The sequence below is a fragment of the Ovis canadensis genome, chromosome 12 (genome assembly GCF_042477335.2).
Source record: "Ovis canadensis isolate MfBH-ARS-UI-01 breed Bighorn chromosome 12, ARS-UI_OviCan_v2, whole genome shotgun sequence".
NCBI lineage: Eukaryota > Metazoa > Chordata > Mammalia > Artiodactyla > Bovidae > Ovis > Ovis canadensis.
The window spans coordinates 13,262,769-13,285,724 of NC_091256.1; the positions used below are offsets into that span (position 1 = coordinate 13,262,769).

At 39.9% G+C, this 22,956-nt stretch overlaps 1 protein-coding gene across 6 annotated transcripts in view; it reads left to right on the top strand.

Moving 5' to 3' along the window:
- Nucleotides 1-22,956, top strand: part of MDM4 (MDM4 regulator of p53) — a 39,370-nt gene that overhangs the window by 7,309 nt on the left and 9,105 nt on the right. For 2 of the 6 annotated variants that reach the window (XM_069545216.1, XM_069545214.1), the window contains exons 2-7: nucleotides 11,797-11,901; nucleotides 13,295-13,369; nucleotides 16,556-16,689; nucleotides 17,665-17,720; nucleotides 21,305-21,372; nucleotides 22,030-22,129. In XM_069545216.1, coding sequence (XP_069401317.1) covers nucleotides 11,824-11,901; nucleotides 13,295-13,369; nucleotides 16,556-16,689; nucleotides 17,665-17,720; nucleotides 21,305-21,372; nucleotides 22,030-22,129 — 511 coding nt within the window. In that variant the 5' untranslated portion in view covers nucleotides 11,797-11,823. Of the gene's footprint in view, nucleotides 1-11,796; nucleotides 11,902-13,294; nucleotides 13,370-16,555; nucleotides 16,690-17,664; nucleotides 17,721-21,251; nucleotides 21,373-22,029; nucleotides 22,130-22,956 lie in introns of those variants that run through there. The other 4 variants (XM_069545213.1, XR_011247614.1, XR_011247615.1 and 1 more) reach the window with 4 other exon arrangements.

Genomic DNA, 22,956 nt, shown 5'->3' on the forward strand with positions numbered 1-22,956 from the left:
CTTGGAATTATCTTTTTCCACACTTACTGTGACTCAGCTCTGGTCTAGCTCTCCTCAAAAGTAAATCAGGGCATAACAGGAGTCTGTACTTGGGAGGAGGGATTGAGGAAAAAAAAGTGATGACTGACTTTAGGCAGTCCATTCTCTGCCCTTTACCTCCTTATTTCTTGTTCAGTTGCCCAGTCCTGTCCAGCCCTTTGCAACCCCATAGACTGCAGTATGCCAGGCCTCCCTGTCCCTCGCCATCTCACAAAGTTTGCCCAAGTTCATGTCCATTGCATCAGTGATGCTATCCAGCCATCTCATCCTCTGATGCCCTCTTCTCCTTCTGCCCTGAGTCTTTCCCAGCATGAGGGACTTTTCCAATGAGTCAGCTATTTGCATCAGATGACCAAAATGCTGTATATATGCAATGGAATATTACTCAGACACTAAAAGGAGTGAAACTGTGCCATTTGCAGCAACATGGATGGACCTAGAGATTGTCATACTGAGTGAAGTAAGTCAGGCAGAGACAGACAAATACATATGACATCCCTTTTACATGGAATCTTTTAAAAAAAAGGGGTACAAATGGACTTATTTACAAAAGAGAAATAGAATTACAGATGTAGAAAACAAACGTGGTTACCAGGGGATGGAGGGGGTGGGATACATTGGGAGATTGGGATTGACATATACATACTACTTTATATAAAATAGATAACTAGTAAGAACCTACTGTATAGCACAAGGAACTCAACTCAGTACTCTCTAATGACCTATATGGGAAAAGAATCTAAAAAAGAGTGGATATGTGTATATGGATACCTGATTCAGTTTGCTGTACACCTGAAGCTAAAACCACACTGTGAATCAACTCTACTGCAATAGGGAAAAAGAAGGCCATCTGCAGGCAGACCTCAGAGATACTGTGGGTTTGGTTCCACGCTTACTTGCGTGCTCAGTAGCTTCAGTCGTGTCTGACTCTTTGTGACCCCAAGGACTGTAGCCCTCCAGGCTCCTCCATCCATGGGATTCTCCAAGCAAGAATATTGCCATGCCTTCCTCCAGGGAATCTTCCTGACCCAGGAATCAAACCGGTGTCTCCTACACTGCAGGATTCTTTACCCACTGAGCCATCTGGGAAGCCCTGGGTTTCATTCCAGACCACAGTAATAAAGCAAAAATCGTGGTGAAGTGAAAAAAAAAAAATACCGGAGCTTTAGTTTCAGCATCAGTCCTTCTGACGAGTATTTAGGGTTGATTTCCCTTAAGATTGACTGGTTTGATCTCCTTGCTATCCAAGGGACTCTCAGGAGTCTTCTCCAGCATCACAGTTCAAAGGCATCAATCTTTGGCATTCTGCCTTTACAGTCCAGCTCTCACAACCATACATGACCACTGGGAACACCATAGCCTTGACTGTGTGGACGTTTGTCGGCAGAGTAACGTCTCTGCTTTTCGACACACTCTCTAGGTTTGCCATAGCTTTATTGTCTTCTCACTCCATGGCTGCAGTCGCCATCTGCAGTGATCCTGGAGCCCAAGAAGAGGAAATCCATCACTACTTCCACCTTTTGCCTTCTGTTTGCCATGAAGTGATGGGGCCAGACGCCGTGATCTTAGTTTTTTTAGTATTTAGCTTTAAGCTGGCTCTTTCACTCTCCTCCTTCACCCTTATCAAGAGGTTCTTTAGTGCCTCTTCGCTTTCTTCCATTAGAGTGGTGTCATCTGCATATCTGAGTTTGTTGATGTTTCTTCCCCCTATCTTGATCCCAGCTTGTAACTCTTCCAGCCTGGCATTGCTCATGATGTGCTCAGCGTATAGGTTAAACAAATAGAGTGACAGCAGACTGCCCTGTTGTACTCCCTTCTCAGTCTTTAACCAATCAGTTGTTCCATACAGGGTTCTAACTGTTGCTTCTTGACCCTCATACAGGTTTCTCAGGAGACAGGTAAAATGGTCTGGTACTCCCATCTCTTTAAGAGTTTTCCACAGTTTGTTACGATCCACACAGTCAAAGGCTTTAGCATAGCTGCTGAAACAGAGGTAGACGTTTCTCTTGCTTTTTCTATGATCCAGCGAATGTTGGCAATTCGATCTATGGTTCCTCTTCCTTTTCTAAACCCAGCCTGGGCATCTGGAAGTTCTTGGTTCACATAATGCTAAAGCCTAGCATGCAAGATTTTTTTTTTTTTTTTTTTGCCTATGAAGAGACCTGTTTATTACTGATAACACTTCATTTGGCTAAAACCACGTACACAAATACTTAAAGTGCAAATTCTTATAGGGAGTATTTATGATACACCCTGGTAGTCTGTAAGGAAAAATGAGAAGATATTGACAGAAACTATTAAAACAAGGGTACAATTTTGGACTACTGGTATACAGCAAAATAATTAACTCTTAACTGCATATATTTTATCTGGCATATTCAATGACATACAAAGAGTTTATTTCAGCCTATAACACAAGGCCTCATCACATACAGGTGCAATCTTGTTTGGGAGCATGCAAGATTTTAAGCATGACCTTAATAGATGGGGAAACAGTGTCAGGCTTTTATTTTTTGTGGCTCCAAAATCACTGCAGATGGTGATTGCAGCCATGAAATTAAAAGACGCTTACTCCTTAGAAGGAAAGTTATGACCAACCTAGATAGCATTTTCAAAAGCAGAGATATTACGTTGCCAACAAAGGTCCATCTAGTCAAGGCTGTGGTTTTTCCAGTGGTCATGTCTGGATGTGAGACTTGGACTGTGAAGAAAGCTGAGCACCGAAGAATTGATGCTTTTGAACAGTGGTGTTGGAGAAGAGTCTTGAGAGTCCCTTGGACTGCAAGGAGATCCAACCAGTCCATTCTAAAGGAGATCAGTCCTGGGTGTTCTTTGGAAAGAATGATGCTAAAGCTGAAACTCTAGTACTTTGTCCACTTCATGTGAAGAGTTGACTCATTGGAAAAGACTCTGATGCTGGGAAGGATTGGGGGCAGGAGGAGAAGGGGATGACCCAGGATAAGATGGCTGGATGGCATCACGGACTCGATGGACGCGAGTCTGAGTGAACTCCGGGAGTTGGTGATGGACAGGGAGGCCTGGCGTGCTGCACTTCATGGGGTCACAAAGAGTCGGACACGACTGAGAGACTGAACTGAACTACTAGCATGGGAGATGAGTGCAGTTGTCTGACGGTTAGCCATTCTTTAGCACTACCCTTCTTAGGAATTGGGATGAGGATTGACCATTGCCAGTCCTGTGGCCACTGCTCAGTCTTGCAGATTCGCTGATGTGTTGAATGCAGCACCTTGATGGCATTACCCTTCAGGGATCTGAATAGCTTTACCGGAATTCCATTGCATCCACTAGCTTAACAGCGATGCCTAATTCTTAGGTCTCCCCAAATCCCTATCATAATGCTGTATCTCTCTGGGGAACAAAAGATGAATCCTTGGTTGAGCAGTGATTGTATGGGGTGGAGAGTAATTGTGGTTTTCTGGTGCTTGGGATTTCCTGCTTTAGCGCTTATTTCCTACCTTACTCAGCTTACTGTGACTGATACTGAGTGGCATTTGGTCTTGTCGCTGATGCTTTACCTATTAGAATAGCTTCCGTCCTCTAGGGAAAAATAACAGAATGTTGAAGAGCACAGGTATTTCAAGAGGAGAACAATGTGTAGGTTTCTCGGAACAGAAATAATAGAAGAGACAGATCAAGGGTGTAAAGTTAGATAATCATTCTGCAAGAAAGAGGGATGATATTAGCAACTTGAAGCAGGAATAAGCAGAGACTGAGAGAACCGAGCAGAAATAGCAGGCTTAAAAATGCAGTGGTTGAAACATAGAACAGTGCATCAAGTGGGTGAAATAATGCAATGGATACACTTGGACGAATTGGAATTCGAGAGTGAGGAAATCTCCCAAAACAAAGGGGAAAAGACAGAGATATATATATATATAAATGAAAAGCTAAAAGATAAGGAGACTAGATCTAGAGATACATCTGAATAATAGGCCTCTTAGAGAAGAAAGAAGGCGATGGCAGTACTCTCGCCTGGGAAACCCCGGGGACGGAGGAGCCTAGCGGGCTGCCGTCTGTGAGGCCACACAGAGTCAGACACGACGGACTCCCCAGATGGCTCAGTAGTAAAGAATCCACCTGCAGTGCAAGAGATGCGGGTTTGATTCCTAGGTTGGGAAGATCTCCTGGAGAAGGAAAGGGCAACCCACTCTGGTATTCTTGCCTGGGAAATCCCATGGGCAAAGGAGCCTGGTGGGTACAGCCATTGGGTTGCCAGGAATCGGACACGACTTAGTGACTAAACAACACCAGGAGCGTTATAGTGAAATTTAAGAGTATCATAGCTAAAGAAAATTATAGGAGCCTCAGAGAGGAAGAACAGATCACACACACAAAAAGCAAAAATTGAATTGACATTAGCATTTTGAACAGCATCAATAAATGCAAAAAGACAAGAGTTTTTTCAGGGTTTTATAGGGAAACTAAAGAGTTTTATACCTAACCAACTTTAACTAGAAGGGCATGATACAGGTATATTCAGGTATATAAAATATTGGAAGCCTTGCCACCTAAAGACCTACATTGAAAACAGTTCTAGATAAGTACTGATTCAAATCAAGAAAATGTTACAGGAGATACATGAAGTAAAGGTAATCAAATATCTTGTCATTTATTGTGGTAAAGGCTAAAGCAAAAGGAAAAAAGGGAGAGTAAGTGGGAGAGGGAAGGAGAAAAGGAAAAATAGAGAGAGAGAAAAATAGTTCTGTTCCAGAATTTAAAGTCCAAATGATACTGTGCTTAAGTTCATATCTTACTAGCAGGGAGACAGAGATGCAATTTCAAGAAAGGTAATAACATATTAAAATGAAGAATAGGACAAATTGCAATGCTAAATTAAGATGATAGAGACAGATTTATATATATCAGTTACAGTAAATGGACTCAATTCACCAGTTAACGATAAAAATCCTGACATAGTGATAATCACTGTATATTAAGAACGCACCAAGAGATATAGCAGTTTGAAGTATGAATGCCTTGGGTTAAAAATACTTACAATAGGACTTGCCTGGTGATCCAGTGCTTAAGAATCTGCTTGCCAATGCAGGGGACCAGGGTTCAACCCCGGGTCCTAGAAGTTTCCACATGTGGCAGGGCAACTAAACCTGTGCCCCAGAACTGCTGAGCCCATGCTCTGGAGCCCGAGAGCTGCAGCTGCTGAAGCCTGCACGCCGAGAGCTTGTGCTCTGCAGCGACAGAAGCCACCGCAGGGAGGAGGGAGACGGGCGTCACCACAAGGAAGAGAGAGCCCAGCGCGGCGAAGGAGGCCCAGCGCGGCGAGGGAGGCCCAGCTTGGCCAAAACGTAACGTAAATAATCTTGAAAAATTCTTCCAGTAGATGAAGTGAAATTGGTAGAACTACCCTGGTGGTTCAGATGGTAAAGTGTCTGCCTGCAGCGCGGGAGACCCAAGTTCGATTCCTGGGTCACGAAGATCCTCTGGAGAAGGAAATGGCACCCCACTCCAGCACTCTTGCCTGGAAAATCCCATGGACGGAGGAGCCTGATAGGCTGCAGTCCATGGGGTCGCAAAGAGTCGGACACGACTGAGCGACTTCGCTTTCACTTTCTTTCACCCTGGGATCAGTGGACAGATTCACCCATCATGGTGGGAGATTTCATTTTATGTCTCTTAATTGTAGGTCAAACCTAGACAGTGTGTTAGGAAGCAGACACATCACCTTGCCAACAAAGGTCCGTGTACTCAAGGCTATCTACGGTCTTTCCAGTAGTCATGGACGAATGTGAGTTGGACTTTAAAGAAGGTTGAGCGCTGAAGAATTGATGCTTCTGAACTGTGGTGCTGGAGAAGACTCTTGAGACTCCCTTGGACAGCAAGGAGATCAAACCAGTCAATCCTAAAGGAAATCAACCCTGAATATTCATTGGTGCTGAAGCTGAAGCTCCAATACCTTGGTCCCCTGATGTGAAGAGCCAACTCATTGGAAAAGACCCTGATGCTGGGAAGGAGGGAGGGGAAGGGGACGGCAGAGGATGAGATCGTTGGATGGCATCACTGACTCAATGGACATGAGTTTGCGCAAACTCCAGGAGACGGTGAAGGACAGGGAAGCCTGTCATGCTGCAGTTCATGAGGTCACAAAGAGTTAGAGACGACTTAGTGACTGAACAACAGCAAAGTGTCTAATTTGTGGTATCGGGAAATAACAATACATTCTTTTTTTTTAAGTTGGAGAGGTAATAAGATATAGTAAACAATATCACAGATGGAAAGGAGGATGTATCTGTACACTGAATAAAGGTTAAGAGTATTATCAACTGTATGCCGTCAATTTTGAAGATTTAGACAAAGCTTGAAGAAGAACAAAGCTTGAATAAATATTTATTAAACTCAAGCAGCGATTAGATTTTCCCAGGAAGGAAACACTGGGTTTTATAAGTTTTGTAGGTGAGGCTTTCAAAGACAGAACATCCGAGTTTTTTTTGTTGTTTTTTTTTTAGAACATCCGAGTTTTATAAAATTATTTTTCCAGACTGTAGACAAATAGGGACTAAACAATTTATTCTGTTAGGCCAGCTAACCCTGACATTCAAATAAGACAAAAACGTGGCAGTGGGAAACATTTATTTCATAGAGACTTTATAACCTAACCAAAGTATTGGGAAATCAAAGCCAATAGTATACAAAAAGAGTAATATCCAAACCTAAGTTGGATTTATCTCAGATGAGCAGGAATTTAATATTAGAAAATCCATAAATTCAAAATTTTATCACGTTAATAAAAGATGAAAAAAATCATGGTCATTTCAATACGTAAAGAAAAAACCTTTTCTAAATCACTCTTCCATGATATATTCTTCTTTAAAAAAATTTTAAGTATAGTTAATTTACAATGTGATGTTTCAGTTATCCAACACAGCGATTCCGTTTTACACATATATATAAATATAGATAGATACACACACATACATATTCTTTTTCAAATTACTCTCCCTTACAGGTTATTACAAAATACTGAGTACGGTTATATGTAGGTTCTTGCTGATTTTCTGTTTTGTGTATAGTAGCCTGTTTGTCCTTGGTATATTCTTCGGTTCAGTCGCTCAGTCGTGTCCGACTCTCTGCAGCCGCATGGACTGCAGCACGCCAAGCTTCCCTGTCCATCACTGGAGCTGGCTCAAACTTACATTCATTGAGTTGATGATGCCATCCAGCCATCTCATCCTCTGTCGTCCCTTTCTGCTTTCGATCTTTCCCAGCATCAGAGTCTTTTCTAATGAGTCAGCTCTTCGCATCAGGTGGCCAAAGTATTGGAGCTTCAGCTTCAGCATCAGTCCTTCCAGTGACTATTCAGGCCTGATTTCCTTTAGGATGGACTGGTTGGATCTTGCAGTCCAAAGGACTCTCAAGAGTCTTCTCCAACACCACAGTTCAAAAGCATCAGTTCTTCCATGCTTAGCTTTCTTTATGGTCCAACTCTGACATTTGTCCATGAGTACAGGAAAAAAACATAGCTTTGACTAGATGGACCTTTGTTGGCAAAGTAATGTCTCTGCTTTTGAATATGCTATCTAGGTTGGTCATAGCTTTTCTTCCAGGGAGCATGCGTCTTTTAACTTCATGGCTGCAGTCACCATCTGCAGTGATTTTGGAGCCCAAGAAAATGAAGTCTGTCACTGTGTCCACTGTTTCCCCATCAGTTTGCCATGAAGTGATGGGACCGGATGCCATGATCTTAGTTTTTTGAATGTTGCGTTTTAAGCCAGCCTCTTCCCTCTCCTCTTTCCCTTTCATCAAGCAGTTCTTCAGTTGCTCTTCGCTTTCTGCCACCGTCTGCATGTCTGAGGTTATTGCTATTTCTCCCAGCAGTCTTGATTCAGTGAGGCAGAAAAGGAACCCTCTGAAGCCAGTAAGGTATAACTATTAGGAAAATATAGAGAAAACATGTTATATAGGGAAGCATTAGAAACACTCCCTTTAAAATCAAAGACAGAGATGCCTAATACAGTGTGCATAATCAGTATTATACTGACAGTCCTAAGCAGTGATGTAAGACAAGCGGAAGAAATTAGAGGCACGAGAATTGGAAAGGAGGGAAGGAAATTCTTATCCGTAGGTGATATGGTCATTTACATAGAAAACAGAAGGATCTATAGACAAAATCATGAGTTTAGCAAGGTGACTGGATATGTTTGTTGACAGTCATTTGTATTTCTGTACGTATGCAAAGCTCACTAAAAAACAGTGAAAGAGAAGGCATCACAATAGTCTAAGAATATCTACTTAAGAAATCAGTCTAAAACAAATACGCTAGACCTCCAAAGGGAAAGTTGAAGACTTAATAGGAGATATTAAATAAAACCTTAATAAACAGAGGAATATGTCATATGATTGGAAAACAATTTGAGCAAGGATTTTCATGGAGCTTGATGATGCTAAATTTTGTATGGATGAGTTAAGGGCCAAGAACAGCTTGTCACTTCTAAAAAGGAATGGCTGGGGACTTGCCCCATAGGATAACAAGACTCATGATAAGATGTAAGGATTAGATGAGGAGTTGTATAGACAGAAAGATCACCTAGCAGACTAGAGAGCTTGTGAACACCAGTATGTGTTGCTACATAACAGAGGTGGCTGTCAATCAAGAAAGTATTCAGCAGATAGAACAGGAAAAAAAAAAAAAGGCCATCCATATATTGGTGAAAATGAGACCTTGAAGAGGCAGAGACCATTGACTGAAAAAGAGAAGATTGATAAATACAAGTTTGATTTCATTAAAATTAAGTTTTTGCCCATAAAAGTTTTTTTCCACCTAGAAAATGGAAAGGATGTTAAAATTGGGAGAAGGTATTTGCAGGACATTATATTAACAAAGGGTTAATATTAAAAATACACAAAGAACTATTGCAAATTGACAAAAAATCAATTAGAAAAGTGTGTAAAAGACAACATTTCACAAAAGAGGAAATATACATGGCTGATAAATATGTGGAGATAACATCATTAGTGATCAGGTAACTAACTATAAACCAAACCCATACCTATTTGGGAAAATTCCTGTAATTACATATAATGAACTTCTTTTTTTGTAAGTTGAAAGCAACCAAACTAAAAATATGTATTTTTTTAGGATTCCGTTTTGATGCAGTGAAGTGCTTAAAAAGAAGAGAAAATTAAAATAGGATTCAGAATGATTGGAGGAGGCAGGCGATGGTAGGAGAGAACCTTATGGTTAAATGTAGACTGTTGTCAGAATCATAGTTTGTGGATGTTTATTGAATTATTTAAAAAATCAGGTAAAAGTGGGCCAGGGCCTTTCTGTGTGGTCTCCAGTAGGACAGCCAGTAGGGAGACGTGGTTCATTGCGGGCCATTTTTGGAAACCATCCAAACTATTACTAGTATTTGTATTCACCATGCTGTTCTGCTGTGTATACAGTTGGCAGTTTAGGCACTGGGGATATATATTAGTGAACAAATAAGTATGCATTCCTTCCCACTTATAGCTTATGTCTTAGATGATAAAAACTGAACTATGTAATAGGTTGATAACAAGGACAGTGAAGAAGAGAGGAATAAATCAGGGAAGGAGATAGGGAATACTGGAAGGTTGGGAGGCACAGTTTCAAAAATGTGTTGTCTTTGGAAGGCCTCATTGATAAACTGACATTTTAAGCAGAGACAAAAGGAAGAGGTGTAGGAGCCAGAGGGGCAAGGGTGGAGCAAGGAAACCTTTAGGAGCTAAGGCAGTTGAGAGATGGGCATTTGGGTTAGTGTAGTAATAATGGAAGTAGTGACACGTGGTTTTATTTTGAAGATAGAGCTTCAGATTTGTGAAGGGCGAGAGGAAAAAGGAAGCACGGACAGCTCCCAGGTCCCTGACCTGCGCAAGCGCGGTCATCGGAGACTAGGACTAGTAGGTTCAGGGACATGAGGGGTTTTTTTTAAATAGGTTTGAAATGCCACTTAAAAACTAGCTGTTTCAGGGCTTCCCTGGGAGTCCAGTGGTTAGGAGCCTGCCTTACAATGCAGGGACACGGGTTTGATCCCTGGTCCAGGAAGATCCCACATGTTCCAGGACAGCTAAGACCATGGTGCCACAACTACGGAGCCCATGCACCGCGGCTGCTGCGGCCTGTGTGCCCTGGAGCCTGCGCCCTGCAGCGAGGGAAGCCCTCCCACTACAGCTAGAGAGGAAGCCCGTCCCTTCAACTTGGGAGCCCTCGTGCAGCAGTGGGGACCCAGCGCAGCCATAAATTCATAAGAAAAAAGAGCTGGCTGCTTTAAAATGACAAGTTATGTACCCTGTTTGACTTCCATTTTATAACAAGGGAAGCTGATAGAAAGAGGGTTGAATTTAATTAATTAATTTAGAGTAGCACTAAAAAAAATTTTAGTTTTGACTGCGTCAGATCTTAGTTGTAGGGTCTTAGAATGCGCCGTGGGCTCTTTGTTGAGATGCGCAGCGTTGTGGTGGCTGGGCTCCAGAGCCCCACAGCGTGAAGGCTCTTAGTTCCCTGACCTGGGATCAGACCCTGGAAGGCAGGTTCTTAACCTCTGGACCAGCAGGGAAGTCCTGAGGGTTGAATTTATACTTCGTTGTCTTTAGTAAGTCTTCTCAGACCTGCAAACCAGACTCTGTTGATTTTATTTTATTTGTACATTTTGCTGACTTTTATCAGCTTTTTACTAGAAAAAGTTCTGAAGGTAAATGCAAGTTTATTTAAAATTTTTTCTTTCTCTATAGTTTTTTTAAAATAGGAATATGTTTAATTTTGACTGTGGTAGGTCTTGGTCGCTGCCTTCAGGCCTTCTCTAGTGGTGGCAGGTGGGAGCTACCCTTTGTCGAGGTGTGTGGTGGTTTCTCTAGTCGTCGTGGGCTCTGGGCGTGCAGGCCTTGAGTAGCTGCAGTGCGTGGGCTCAGCAGCGGTGCATGGGCTCAGTTGCTCTGCGGCATGCGGGATTTTCCTCGGCCGGAAATGGAACCGGTGTTCCCTGTATTGCAAGGTGGACTCCTAACCACTGGACCATCAGGGAAACCCCTGTAGGGTTTTTGTTTTGTTTTAAATGACAAGAGATAAAAGGTGAAAAATAATTAAACCGTACTTACTCTTTATTAAATTCATGTATCTCTCCTTTGATGCTGTATGTCCACCTTGGTTTAACCCATTTTGTAGGTGTTTAGTTGCTATATACTCTTCGGGCTTGGCACATTTTAAAAGCTGCTTGAACTGATACTGAATATTTTGACTCACTTTCCTGTGGTCTCTTGCCAAGACATGTTTCAACATGTTGCAGAGGTTTTCCTAGGCATGCTCTGGGAATCTTAAACCTGTTACTTAATCTTGGTAATTCCCTCAGCCCTGCATCTGTCTCCTAGGGGGTGCTCTTGAGCGCTGTCCAAAAGAGGAGGCGATGCTGGAGAACTGTGTGATCTACAGGGGAGGGAGTGATTGTAAGTTTCACTTTCAGCTGACACAGTGTCCTCATCATCATCACTGTAGAGGCTGGAACATGCCTGAACAGATTTTTCTTGCAGACTTCACTCAAGGGAAGCATAGATGGTTTTTGCTCTTAATTATGCTCTTCTGTTTTTTGCAGAATCAGCTAGAAAGTGATCAGAAGAACCGAAGCATGGGTATATTGCACTTGTGTAGGGTGCTCTGATACATGGGGCTTTTTTTACTTCTGCTTGCTGCTTTTTTTTCTATATCCTAAAGAGAATTTTCTACTTTAGAAGACATTTTATAATTTTTTTTCCGTTTAAACTTAACAGCAGACTTCACTTCACTTCACTGCCAAAATGACATCATTTTCCACCTCTACCCAGTGTCCAGCATCTGACAGTGCTTGCAGGATCTCGCCGGAACAAACCAATCAGGTAAATTAGTGTTGGGCATTCCTGTTTTTCAAGTTTTTGAATAGATTGGGGCATGTAGCTGACTGCACTGACTAGGATTTTATGTGGAGCAGAAAAGGTTACTTTTTAAATGTCATAAATAGCATCAGTGCTCATAAATTTGAATTGATCATCAGTTAAATAAATATTTAAAGGTTACAGATTGCTCAAAATGGCACATTTTAAACACCACCCTGTTTTAGGATATGACTGGCTTGTGGAGAATTTGGGGCCAAGTTGTATATTTGTCTTCTTTCTCACTTCATTGTAGCTAGTTTGTTTTCTTTAAAAATCAGTTTTAAATTGTAATTATAGCAAGTGTATTCTTATAAAAAAATTCAGACTTTATCACATACTTATCTCTAGAGATTCCTGTGACCATCTCCTCCCTTCTTCCCTCAAAGTTCTCTCCCCCTAAGATAACACTATTATCAATTTGGTGTGTCTTGTTCCAGATCTTTTCCTTTAACATGAAAATAAAAAATTTTGTTTATTATTTCATATGTATTATACCATATATAGTATTATATATCTTATGATAAAGCTGGAATTTGGATTTGATAAGGGAAAATGTGGCTTATGTAATAAAGGGCTTTTTCTTAATTGGCCATCTCTAGACGGAAACAAAGGAAGACCTCAAACGTTAAACAAAAAAGAGATTTAAATGTAAAAAGTGAAATGATAAAAAATATTAGAAGGACATTTAGGAGGTGTTGTAAAACTTTAGAATAAGAGCAACTTTAAGACAAAACCAAAGAGGCTGTAAGAGGAAGAAAGACAAATTCGATCATGTAAAGTGAAAAAGATTAAATTGTTTGACTAAAGATATACTCCACAATCAGAAGATGGCAGAGTCACTATTCCATATCTGTGTATACCACACCTCGTCCGTTCATCGGTCAGCGGTATTTAGGCTATTTCCATATTTTGGCTATTACGAATAATGCTGCTGTGAACAGTGGTGTACAGATACTGACTTGAGTCCCTGCTTTCAGTTCTTCTGGATGTATACCTAAAAGTGGAAGTGCTGGGTCATATGGTGGTTCTGTGTTTAACTTCTTGAGTGACTGCCAGCCTGGTTTCACAGTGCTGCACCATCGTGCATTCCCATTAGCAGTGCCTGAGGGCTCCAGTTTCTTTATATCCTCTCCAGCACTTCTGTTAGAGCCATTCTAGTGGATATGAACATGCTGTCTTTTGAAAATGTGATTTTTCAGAAAATTAGCAAGGAATAGTCTGATCATCTGTAGTTACTTGATGCTAAATGTCTACCAGGGTTTGTTAAAAAAAAAGTTTAAGGTTTGTTTTTCCCTTGGATTTCAGAGACCACTCTGATTGAGATGTACATAGCAAGTTTATTTTATGTTTGTATCAGGTACGACCAAAACTGCCTCTTTTGAAGATTTTGCAAGCAGCAGGTGCCCAAGGTGAAATGTTCACTGTTAAAGAGGTAAGCTGGGACTTCCCTAGTGGTCCAGTGGTTAAGACTTTGGCTTCCAGTGCAGAGGGTGTGGGCTCAATCCCTGGTCAGATACTCTTCTGAGGACTGTGAGTTATTTTAAATAAACATTTAAGTAACTTTTTTTAAAACAAAAACAAATTAAATTTTTTAAGTGGAAAAAACTCTATTAAAACATTAGTCTCTTTGAACTGCTTGAATTTAGTAGGGTAAATATCTTAACCCTTCTTAAACAGAGGGAAGGAACAAAATTATCAAGCTTTATTTGACTTTTCATAAAAGGTTATCAGGGCTTTCCAGGTGGTACAGTGGTAAAGAATCTGCCTGCTAATGCAGGAGACACAAGAGATGTGGGTTCGATCCCTGGGTTGGGAAGATCCCCTGGAGGAGGAAATGGCAACCCATTCCAGTATTCTTGCCTGGAAAATTCTACGGACAGAGGAGCCTGGCGGGCCGCAGTCGATGGAGTTACAAAGAGTTGGGCACAACGGAGCACACACACAGAGCAGCTGACACCTGTTAGCAGTGCTGTGTTCCTGAGTCACTCCACCTCTTCAGGAAGCGAGTCTGGAGGCATTCCGATTTTCCAGAATACTCATGGTTCCTGTGTCACTTTAAATTAAGTGCATCGTTTTGGACTTTATATTTTAAATTCTGATAAAACTTTTCCAAACTCTTAATAAAATGTGGATTTTTGTATCAATAAAGTTGTTACAATGCATTATGCAGTCTCCTTCAGTAGCATGGCAGAGTTTGCCTGAGTAAGACAGAATTAAGTATATATTGTTTGGGGAAACTGTTTTATAGGGGAAAAGTTGGACAGTTTACACAATAAGCTCTTTATTATGAATCTTGACACTATTTGGTACATGAAGAATTTTCTTTTTTTTATTTTTAAATATTGCTTATCATATGTGCATTGAGGCAGTATAGTATAATGAGAATGGTCAGTTCAGTTCAGTTCAGTTCAGTCGCTCAGTCGTGTCCGACTCTTTGCGACCCCATGAATCACAGCACGCCAGGCCTCCCTGTCCATCACCATCTGCTGGAGTTCACTCAGACTCACGTCCATCGAGTCCGTGATGCCATCCAGCCATCTCATCCTGGGTCATCCCCTTCTCCTCCTGCTCCCAATCCTTCCCAGAGTCTTTTCCAATGAGTCAGCTCTTCACATGAAGTGGCCAAAGTACTGGAGCTTCAGCTTTAGCATCATTCCTTCCAAAGAAATCCCAGGGCTGATTTCCTTCAGAATGGACTGGTTGGATCTCCTTGCAGTCCAAGGAACTCTCAAGAGTCTTCTCCAACACCACAGTTCAAAAGCATCAATTCTTTGGCGCTCAGCCTTCTTCATAGTCCCACTCTCACATCCATACATGACCACAGGAAAAACCATAGCCTTGACTAGACGGACCTTAGTCAGCAAAGTAATGTCTCTGCTTTTGAATATGCTATCCAGGTTGGTCATCACTTTTCTCCCAAGGAGTAAGCATCTTTTAATTTCATGGCTGCAGTCACCATCTGCAGTGATTTTGGATCCCAAAAAAATAAAGTCTGACACTGTTTCTACTGTTTCCCCATCTATTTCCCATGAAGTGATGGGACTGGATGCCATTATCTTCGTTTTCTGAATGTTGAGCTTTAAGCCAACTTTTTCACTCCATTTTCACTTTCATCAAGAGGCTTTTTAGCTCCTCTTCACTTTCTGCCATAAGGGTGGTGTCATCTGCATATCTGAGGTTATTGGTATTTCTCCCAGCAATCTTGATTCCAGCTTGTGTTTCTTCCAGTCCAGCGTTTCTCATGATGTACTCTGCTTATAAGTTAAACTAGCAGGGTGACAGTATACAGCCTTGATGTACTCCTTTTCCTATTTGGAACCAGTCTGTTGTTCCATGTCCAGTTCTAAAGAGAATGGTAGTATGTACAAATTCAGAGTAGTGTTTTTAAAGATCTTATTTTGTATACTTAGAGGGGATTTATTTTTTTCTGGAAGTTGGATAGACACAAATGCAAAACTTCCCTTTCCTTTCAGTAGACGTTCTTTCTCATCTGACTTTTCTGTAGATAGTCAGTTAGATATGAGAGCTCTGTTAATACTGGGACATGTTGCCTGGGATGGAGGTGTGCCTGAGAGCATCGCTATTCCAGTATAGTAGAAACAGTATAGGGAAGAGTTTTGTGCAGATACCTGATAATTCTTGGAAAGTCAGGGACTAAAGGTAAAAACTGCTGCTTTGGTCTGTTCTGTGGTCTGTGGTAACATTCTTAGTGTCATCAAGTGAGCCTAACTATGAAACAGTTGAAACAAAGGGCTTTTCAGGTGGAGCAGCGATAAAGATTCTGCCCGCCATTGCAGGAGGTGCAAGAGATTCTGGTTCGATCCCTGAGTCGGGAAGATCCCCTGGAGTAGGAAATGACAACCTACTCCAGTATTCTTGCCTGGAGAATTCTATGGGCAGAGGGACCTAGTATGCTATAGTCCATGGGATCTCAAAAGATTGGACACAACTGAGCACACGCTCACACACACACACTACCCACACGCAATTTTTAAAAAAATCTACCACCTGGAGGAAACATTTGGAAAATTAGATAATTAAAAATTTTTGAATCACTAACTTCTGTGTCTTCCCTTCCGTTTTGTTAACTCTGTGGAAAGGTCCGATAGACTAAATTTTTATTTGATAAACACTTAAATTGTTTTATGTACTTAGAGTGCTGATGGCTTATTAACCGCTGTACTTCCATTTTCCAGAAAGACTTAACACACATCAAAGTCTATAGTGGTTGTGTGCCCTAGGGTTGGAAAACATTTTTATGATCCAGGCAAATTTAAAGTTTATTACTTCTAGTAATAGAGCCCATCCCTTTATTTGGACTGGTGAGAGCATTTTTAAGGGGATACCTGGTAAATTCACCACTTTTCCTCATTATCAGACTGGTATATTTCTGTTCCAAAAAGCAAGGGTCTCCTAGTGTCCAGAACGATAGTGAGTAGATGAGCTTAGTGACTGGGGGCAACTATCCTGTTGTTGGGCCCTTACACAAGCACTGATAGTCGTGTCCATAATATGTTCTCTCTTCCCCTAGCAAACAAACTAACCTTCTCTCCTCCTTTAATTCGTATTTTGGGCTGCAGCAAAACAAATCTCTTGGTGGCATTTTATTCCCATGTAGGTTATGCATTATCTAGGCCAGTATATCATGGTGAAGCAGCTTTATGATCAGCAGGAGCAGCACATGGTATACTGTGGTGGAGATCTTTTGGGAGAACTCCTAGGTCGTCAGAGCTTCTCTGTGAAAGATCCAAGGTAAAAACAATGAGTGTTTGTTTATCTTTTGGGGTGCTTATACCTAACCACTTAATCCCCATTGGTTATTAATGTTTATTTAATCCTTTAGTCCACAAGTTATTTGTTGGGCCTGCATATATCAGGTGACTATGAGGTACTGGAAACATGATAGTGAGCAACAGTGTCTAATTTTATTGAGTTTAAAGAGTAGCCAGACAGTAAACACTGTTCCTCACAGTAAAATTATATAGGTAAGTGTTACATAAAAGAGGTACATGAGACTGTATTGGGGGATGGGATTCAGGGTCTTAGGAGTTGAGGAAAGGTTCCTTGAGGAAGTGATATTTGAGTTGAGAGCTGGATAATGAAATACTTGGGAGAGCCTATTGAAGGAGAGCTTCTGGCAGATTGAACATCGTATATAAAGGCGCAGGTAGGAGCTTGATGTGACTAGGTTAGATTTTGTGAAGCAGTGTTATAGAGAGAGGAAGAATGAGCTGACAAGAGAAATGTAGAGTTTCTGGGCAGTTAAAGGTTAATGGTGGGCTTCATAAGAATCACGCTAGAGCTGTTCTGACCTGCTGTGTGGCATTTTCCAGCTGCATGGGGTATATGGTTATTCACTTAGACAGTCAGGAGCTAATTAATAGTTGAGAAGTCAGTGTTCTCTTTCTCTCTATAGCTTTGTGATCAGTTTTCTAAGACTCCCTTCCAATGAAATGTAGGAGGAGGGAGTAGTCTTAAAGGAAATCTCCCCACTTAGGTTACTGTTAGCTTATGAAATGTAACATTTTTTTATGAGGGCAGAGTGATACAAGGGCTTGGATACTAACATGCTGATACTTAATAATTTTAAAAAAATGTATTCTGGGGAGAAAATTCTGCCTCTTTATGTGTTATAGAGAATGTTGGGACATAGCATATGAAAAATATATTTTACATATTAATGGAAAACCATGTGATTATTAATTTTTTATTTTATCTCTTTTACAGCCCTCTCTATGATATGCTAAGAAAGAATCTTGTCACGTTAGCTACTGCTGCTACAGGTACGTCACATCATATTTCTTCAGTCCTTATCACAGTTTTAACTTTGAGGGGGCAGATCATGGGAAAAAGGGAGGATTTAGATGGAAATTGAATGCTGTCTTGCCATGACTTGGGGGGGATGGCGGTCACACAAAATGTTGCTACTATTTATTTGACTTTTCATTGTGAAAATTTTCAAATATACTAAAAATAGAGATTAGTATAAGTGAAACCCACCTCTTAGACTTAGTAATTGTTAACGTTCTGCCATATTTGTTTCATCGACACAGGCTTTAAAAGTCTCTTATAGATAAGGACTTTTTTCTTTCAAATATAACTACAGTGTCACTATTGCACCCAACAGAATTAATAATAATAAACAAAATAGTTACTCCATAATATTACCCAGCAGCCAGTTCATGTATGTTAACTCCAGTTATTTCAGAAATATCTCTTACATTTGGCTTATTCAAATCAGTATCCAAACAAAGTCCACACTTTGCTTTTGGTTGATACGTCTTGCTAAGTATTTTTAATCTATAAAACTTAACCCTCTTCTCATTATATTATTTATTTGTTGAAGAAATGGATCATTTCATTTGTCTTATAAATTCCCACATTCTGATTTTCAGATTGTGTCCTTGTGATGTTGTTTAACATGTCTCTCTGTCTCTTCTATTTTTGGTGAACAAATAGTGCTTGAACAAATAGTGTTTGGATGGATTCAAGGTTAAATTTTTTGCCAAGACTTCATAGGCAGTGCTTCATACATTTATTGCGCCACATCAGAGCCATGTAAGGTCTATGTGTCCCTTTTTCAGTGGCGTTACTATTTCGTGGGCTTTATGTGATGTTACCCTGACCATCTGCTTAAAAGGTCCCCCTCCCCTGCCCCTGAAGAACCTTTTTTCCTAAAGGTTTTAGTTTTCTGTTACTTGAATGCCAATTCGCCTGACCTTTTGCTTGATTCCACATATTTTAAATATTGCCCTTTGAGTTTAATTTATTAGTATTGTGAAGGAAACTGGCTGCTGGGGTCTGAAGTATGGTGTGTTAGAGATAAGTGAATAAACTGTATACAGCTAAAATATAACCGTCTCACTCATTTCCAAATAATGAGACTTTTTTCTTTCTCCATTCCTACATGAAGCCTCCATTCCTCATTCCTTTGTGAGCTTCAGATTAGATTTTAGGTGACATTGTTCTTTGAAGAAAACCCAAGTTGGTAATCTCTTTAGATTGGGTATTTTTCAATAGTTTACTGAAACAAACAGGTTGAAAAAAAAAAAACCATTTCTAATAAAGATTTGCTCTTTACAGTGAGAGCAAAGAGACTCTGCTCTCATACTGAAGTGTGAGTTTGAACTTACATTGAATTTTGAAGCCTGTTGGTTTCACTGAGCCACTTCACGCATCTGTAAAGCTCTGTTTCAGAGGGAAGGCCTTGCAAATGATAGGACACTTTTTTGAAGTTCAGGCACTTGTGAAATAGTATGGTTTTCCTAGGATAGTCACTATTGTCCTGAAATACACAAGTAATTTTATATTTGCTGATCTATTCTTCCAGTAAAATTTGCTTTCTGATTGATCTGTTCTCTAAATATCTAGAGTGAGCATAATTCTCACTTTTTCTCTCATTTTCTTTCTTCTACTTCCTCATCAGAATTTAGCATGCTGTATATTAAATGAACTCTCCTCTAACAGACATTTCAGTTTATCCTCACAACACTATGAGGAAGGTCTGGAGATGAAGAAACAGGATGTTTTAGTTTTTTTTTTTTTTTTTAATAGAATGAGTAATTTGCCCAAGATGAGATGCCACTGATAAGAGAGCAGATATTTGTGACTGTCCCGCCCTTGCTCTTTCCTTTATGCCGCACATCAATGTCTCTTTAATCCCTGCTTTTAAAAATTTGCCCCAATTGATTTTTTAACACATTTTAAAAAATCTGAACGTTAAATCTTTAAAACATTCTTTGTTCTTTAATGTATCACTTTTAAATAATTTCACTTACAAAAATGTTTCAAAGATACTAAAAAGAGTTCCCAGATTCCCCAGTGGTACTAACTGATATAATTGCAGTACAGTGATCAAAATCAGGAAATTGCCCCGAAGTAATTCTGACTGGTTGTCTGTTTTGAATTTGAACTTGCATTAGTGCTTATGGTTGGCCATCTCTGTTGCTCTTCATAAATTGGATTGCATGTTTTTTATTTGAAAGGACAAATGAGAAAACTGCTTTCCCTATCAATTACTTTATACCTTTGCAAATAAAGTAAACCTTTTATTTTGATGGTTGAAGAAATGAAGGTGGTTCTTTATAAATTATTTCTCCAAATTTCCACATGTATTCGAATAAAATGAAATTTATATGACAAATTTTGTATTGAAATTTCCTTGTACATTGTAGTTTTCACTGATTTCTTTTTGCTTCTAATTGTTTTAACCTAAGTAAGGTAGTATTTAGAACTAGAAATGACAGTAATCAAATTACTTTATTGAAAAATGCTTCACTGCATTGTATGTTAATTGATCTTTAAAAACTGCTGTGCTCAGAAAATGCTGGCTCTTAAAACTTTTAGTATGTTCATTTTATCTATAAAAATGCTTCTAGAAATAATGCTCTTTATAATTACAATTTTGAAAATATTTGCTCTGTGCCAAACAACTGATTTGTCAGACCTGTTGTGGGATCTGTAGCCTTTCTCTGGAAGCCTTTATTGGATGAGGAGTGACATTTTTTGTCAAGTGTCTTATTTCTGGACCTAGTAGTAGCTGATGAACCCAATCCATGATAGACTTATTTGACTGCATATAGTTACGTAGAGCCTTATATTATGAGTGGTCCAAGCTTATTAAGTTTTCTGCATCTTTTCTTTTCCTGTAGCTAAATTTGCATCTTCTCTTTGGCTTGAAAAATTTGCAAGGCCTTGAAATACATTTTTCTCTGATTATCTAAGTTCTCTCAGGTTATTCTTTCCTTCACTTCTTTTTGTTGGCCTTGAGAGAAACTTTATTTTCTTCCTCTTCCTTAGGAAACGTTTACAGGAACTGGGAAAAATAAGACTTATTCATTAAAAAAAAGTATATACCTGGTGATGATAGTTTAAACTGAAATATCATTGACACTTAGAATGTAACTTTACATGAGGGAGCTATTGTGTCATAAAGCAAACCTAGATTTTTAGATTTCATAATTCTCTATAGCTTTAACACTTGAAAATAAAAATTAAAAAGTCAAATTTTTTTTTATCGTTTAAAAAAGGCAAACTTGGAATACGCCTATAGGAATTGACAAAATACTCTCCATTATTCCATGCTTGGAATCACTGTCATATTAAATTTGAAAGCATGATATGGAAGAACATTTTTTATTCATTTTTCATTTTTCTTCAATTATATTTTGGTAATATATTTTGAATAGAGCCTCTTTTGGTCTAGGCCATTTTTATTAATTTTTTTCCTTTCCTTTTGGATGAGAGCCTTGGCCAGTCAAAATTAGGGATCGAGCCTGGCTTCAGGGTTGTTTGCTGAGGTCCTTTTGGTGTGGAAAGAATGGCTATTACCAGGGAAGGTTTTCCTTTTGTTTTACTTGCTATCCAGATGCTGCTCAGACTCTCGCTATCGCACAGGAGCACAGTATGGATATTCCAAGTCAAGACCAACTGAAGGTAAAATCACCACACGGTGACTTCTTTTGTTGTACAGAGTGGCCCCTTCTCTGTACCTATGATCTTGGACTCCCAAGACCTTTTCTGAATGTAGTAAGAATTTAATAAGAAAGGTTCTTGGGAGTTCAAAGACTAGGGACAGAGCGAACCTTCTCTGTTCTGCCCATAACAGAGTTCCAGTCTCTGAATCTTTCTTTGGGATGTAGCACTTCCGATCTTCAGTTCTTCCAGTTGCATTTTCTTGGGGCTTGTGTGTGATGGTGTATGTATATAGGTGTTTGAGGAAAATGCTTGATTAGATTTTAACAGACTTGTTGCAAATAAGTTCACATCAGGCCATTTCTTAAAGCTTCCCTAAACCTGCAAAACCTTCATGATCATCTTGGTATATGTTTTCTGCATTATGCCTAATTCTGTGTAGGCTAGAGGCTTTATATTGATAGCCTGTTTGTAACAGTAGATTTTGACCTTTGGTGCAGATTTTTTTCCCACAGTGGGTTGAGAGGTTGCCTGTATTTGTTGTCAACTCCAGAGTTTCCTTTCCTGGTGCGTAACCCATTGTGTCGCACACTCACTGGTGAGCTGGAATGGAACTGCTACATCCCCTGGTCACAGTCATTTCTGCTGTACTGATGGGTGCCTTTCGCTTCCTTTCAGCAAAGTGTAGAGGAAAGTTCCAATTCCAGGAAAAGAACTGAAGAAGGCAATATTCCCACGCTGCCTACCTCACAGTATAAATGCAAAAATTCTAGAGAAGGTAAGTTTTGGATTAAAACTATGTAGACTTTTCTTTCTCTTTCTTTTTCTGGTGTTTACTTTTAGAAATGGCATCTATTAAGACCATTACATCGAGGACTCAAAAAATACTAACGCTGTCTCCCATGTGATGTAGCAGCGGTATATGGCATACCTATTTTCACTCTTTTCTGAAACCTTTCCTTTATCCTGCTTACTACTGTTAACTTTGAAGAAGATGGTAGTTCTCTTTTAGCAACACATGGTGACCAGGACGGAGCAAGACCATCTTTAGCTAGCACGCTGATAGAAGATGGCCATGCACTCATCAAGTCGCCACTGGTAACTCGGCTGCCTTGGCGTTTTAAATCTTGGCTCCCCTGTATATATTTGATCTGGTTAGAATTTTATTTTTGTTTGTCTGCTTGAAGCAAAGGCTAATTTTCATATATTTTTGAAGCTTGCAGAGATGGTAAAATGGACCTAATGTCTCAGAGCCAAGAATGAGACATAAGAAGCCTAGTGGTTCCTTTATCCTTGGATGGTAGTCATTAGATCTTTCCCATTCATATTAGATATAGTGCAGTCGGGTTAAGTGAGTTGAGCAGCGTTTCAGAAGTTTCCCCTAAACCCTGCTTTATAAAGTCTTTCCTAAACTCTTTCCTGCAAAGATAATGTAAAGTCATAAATTTCTCAAAGATATTTTACGGGATGATGGTTTCTAGTGTAGGTACCTGACTCACATTTGCACAAGTGGCAGGTTAGACCTCTAGCAACATCCCAGAAGGTTATGATGCTACAGTTGTTGTAAATGATAAATTTTAATCTGTTTATTATGTTAGGTTGTTT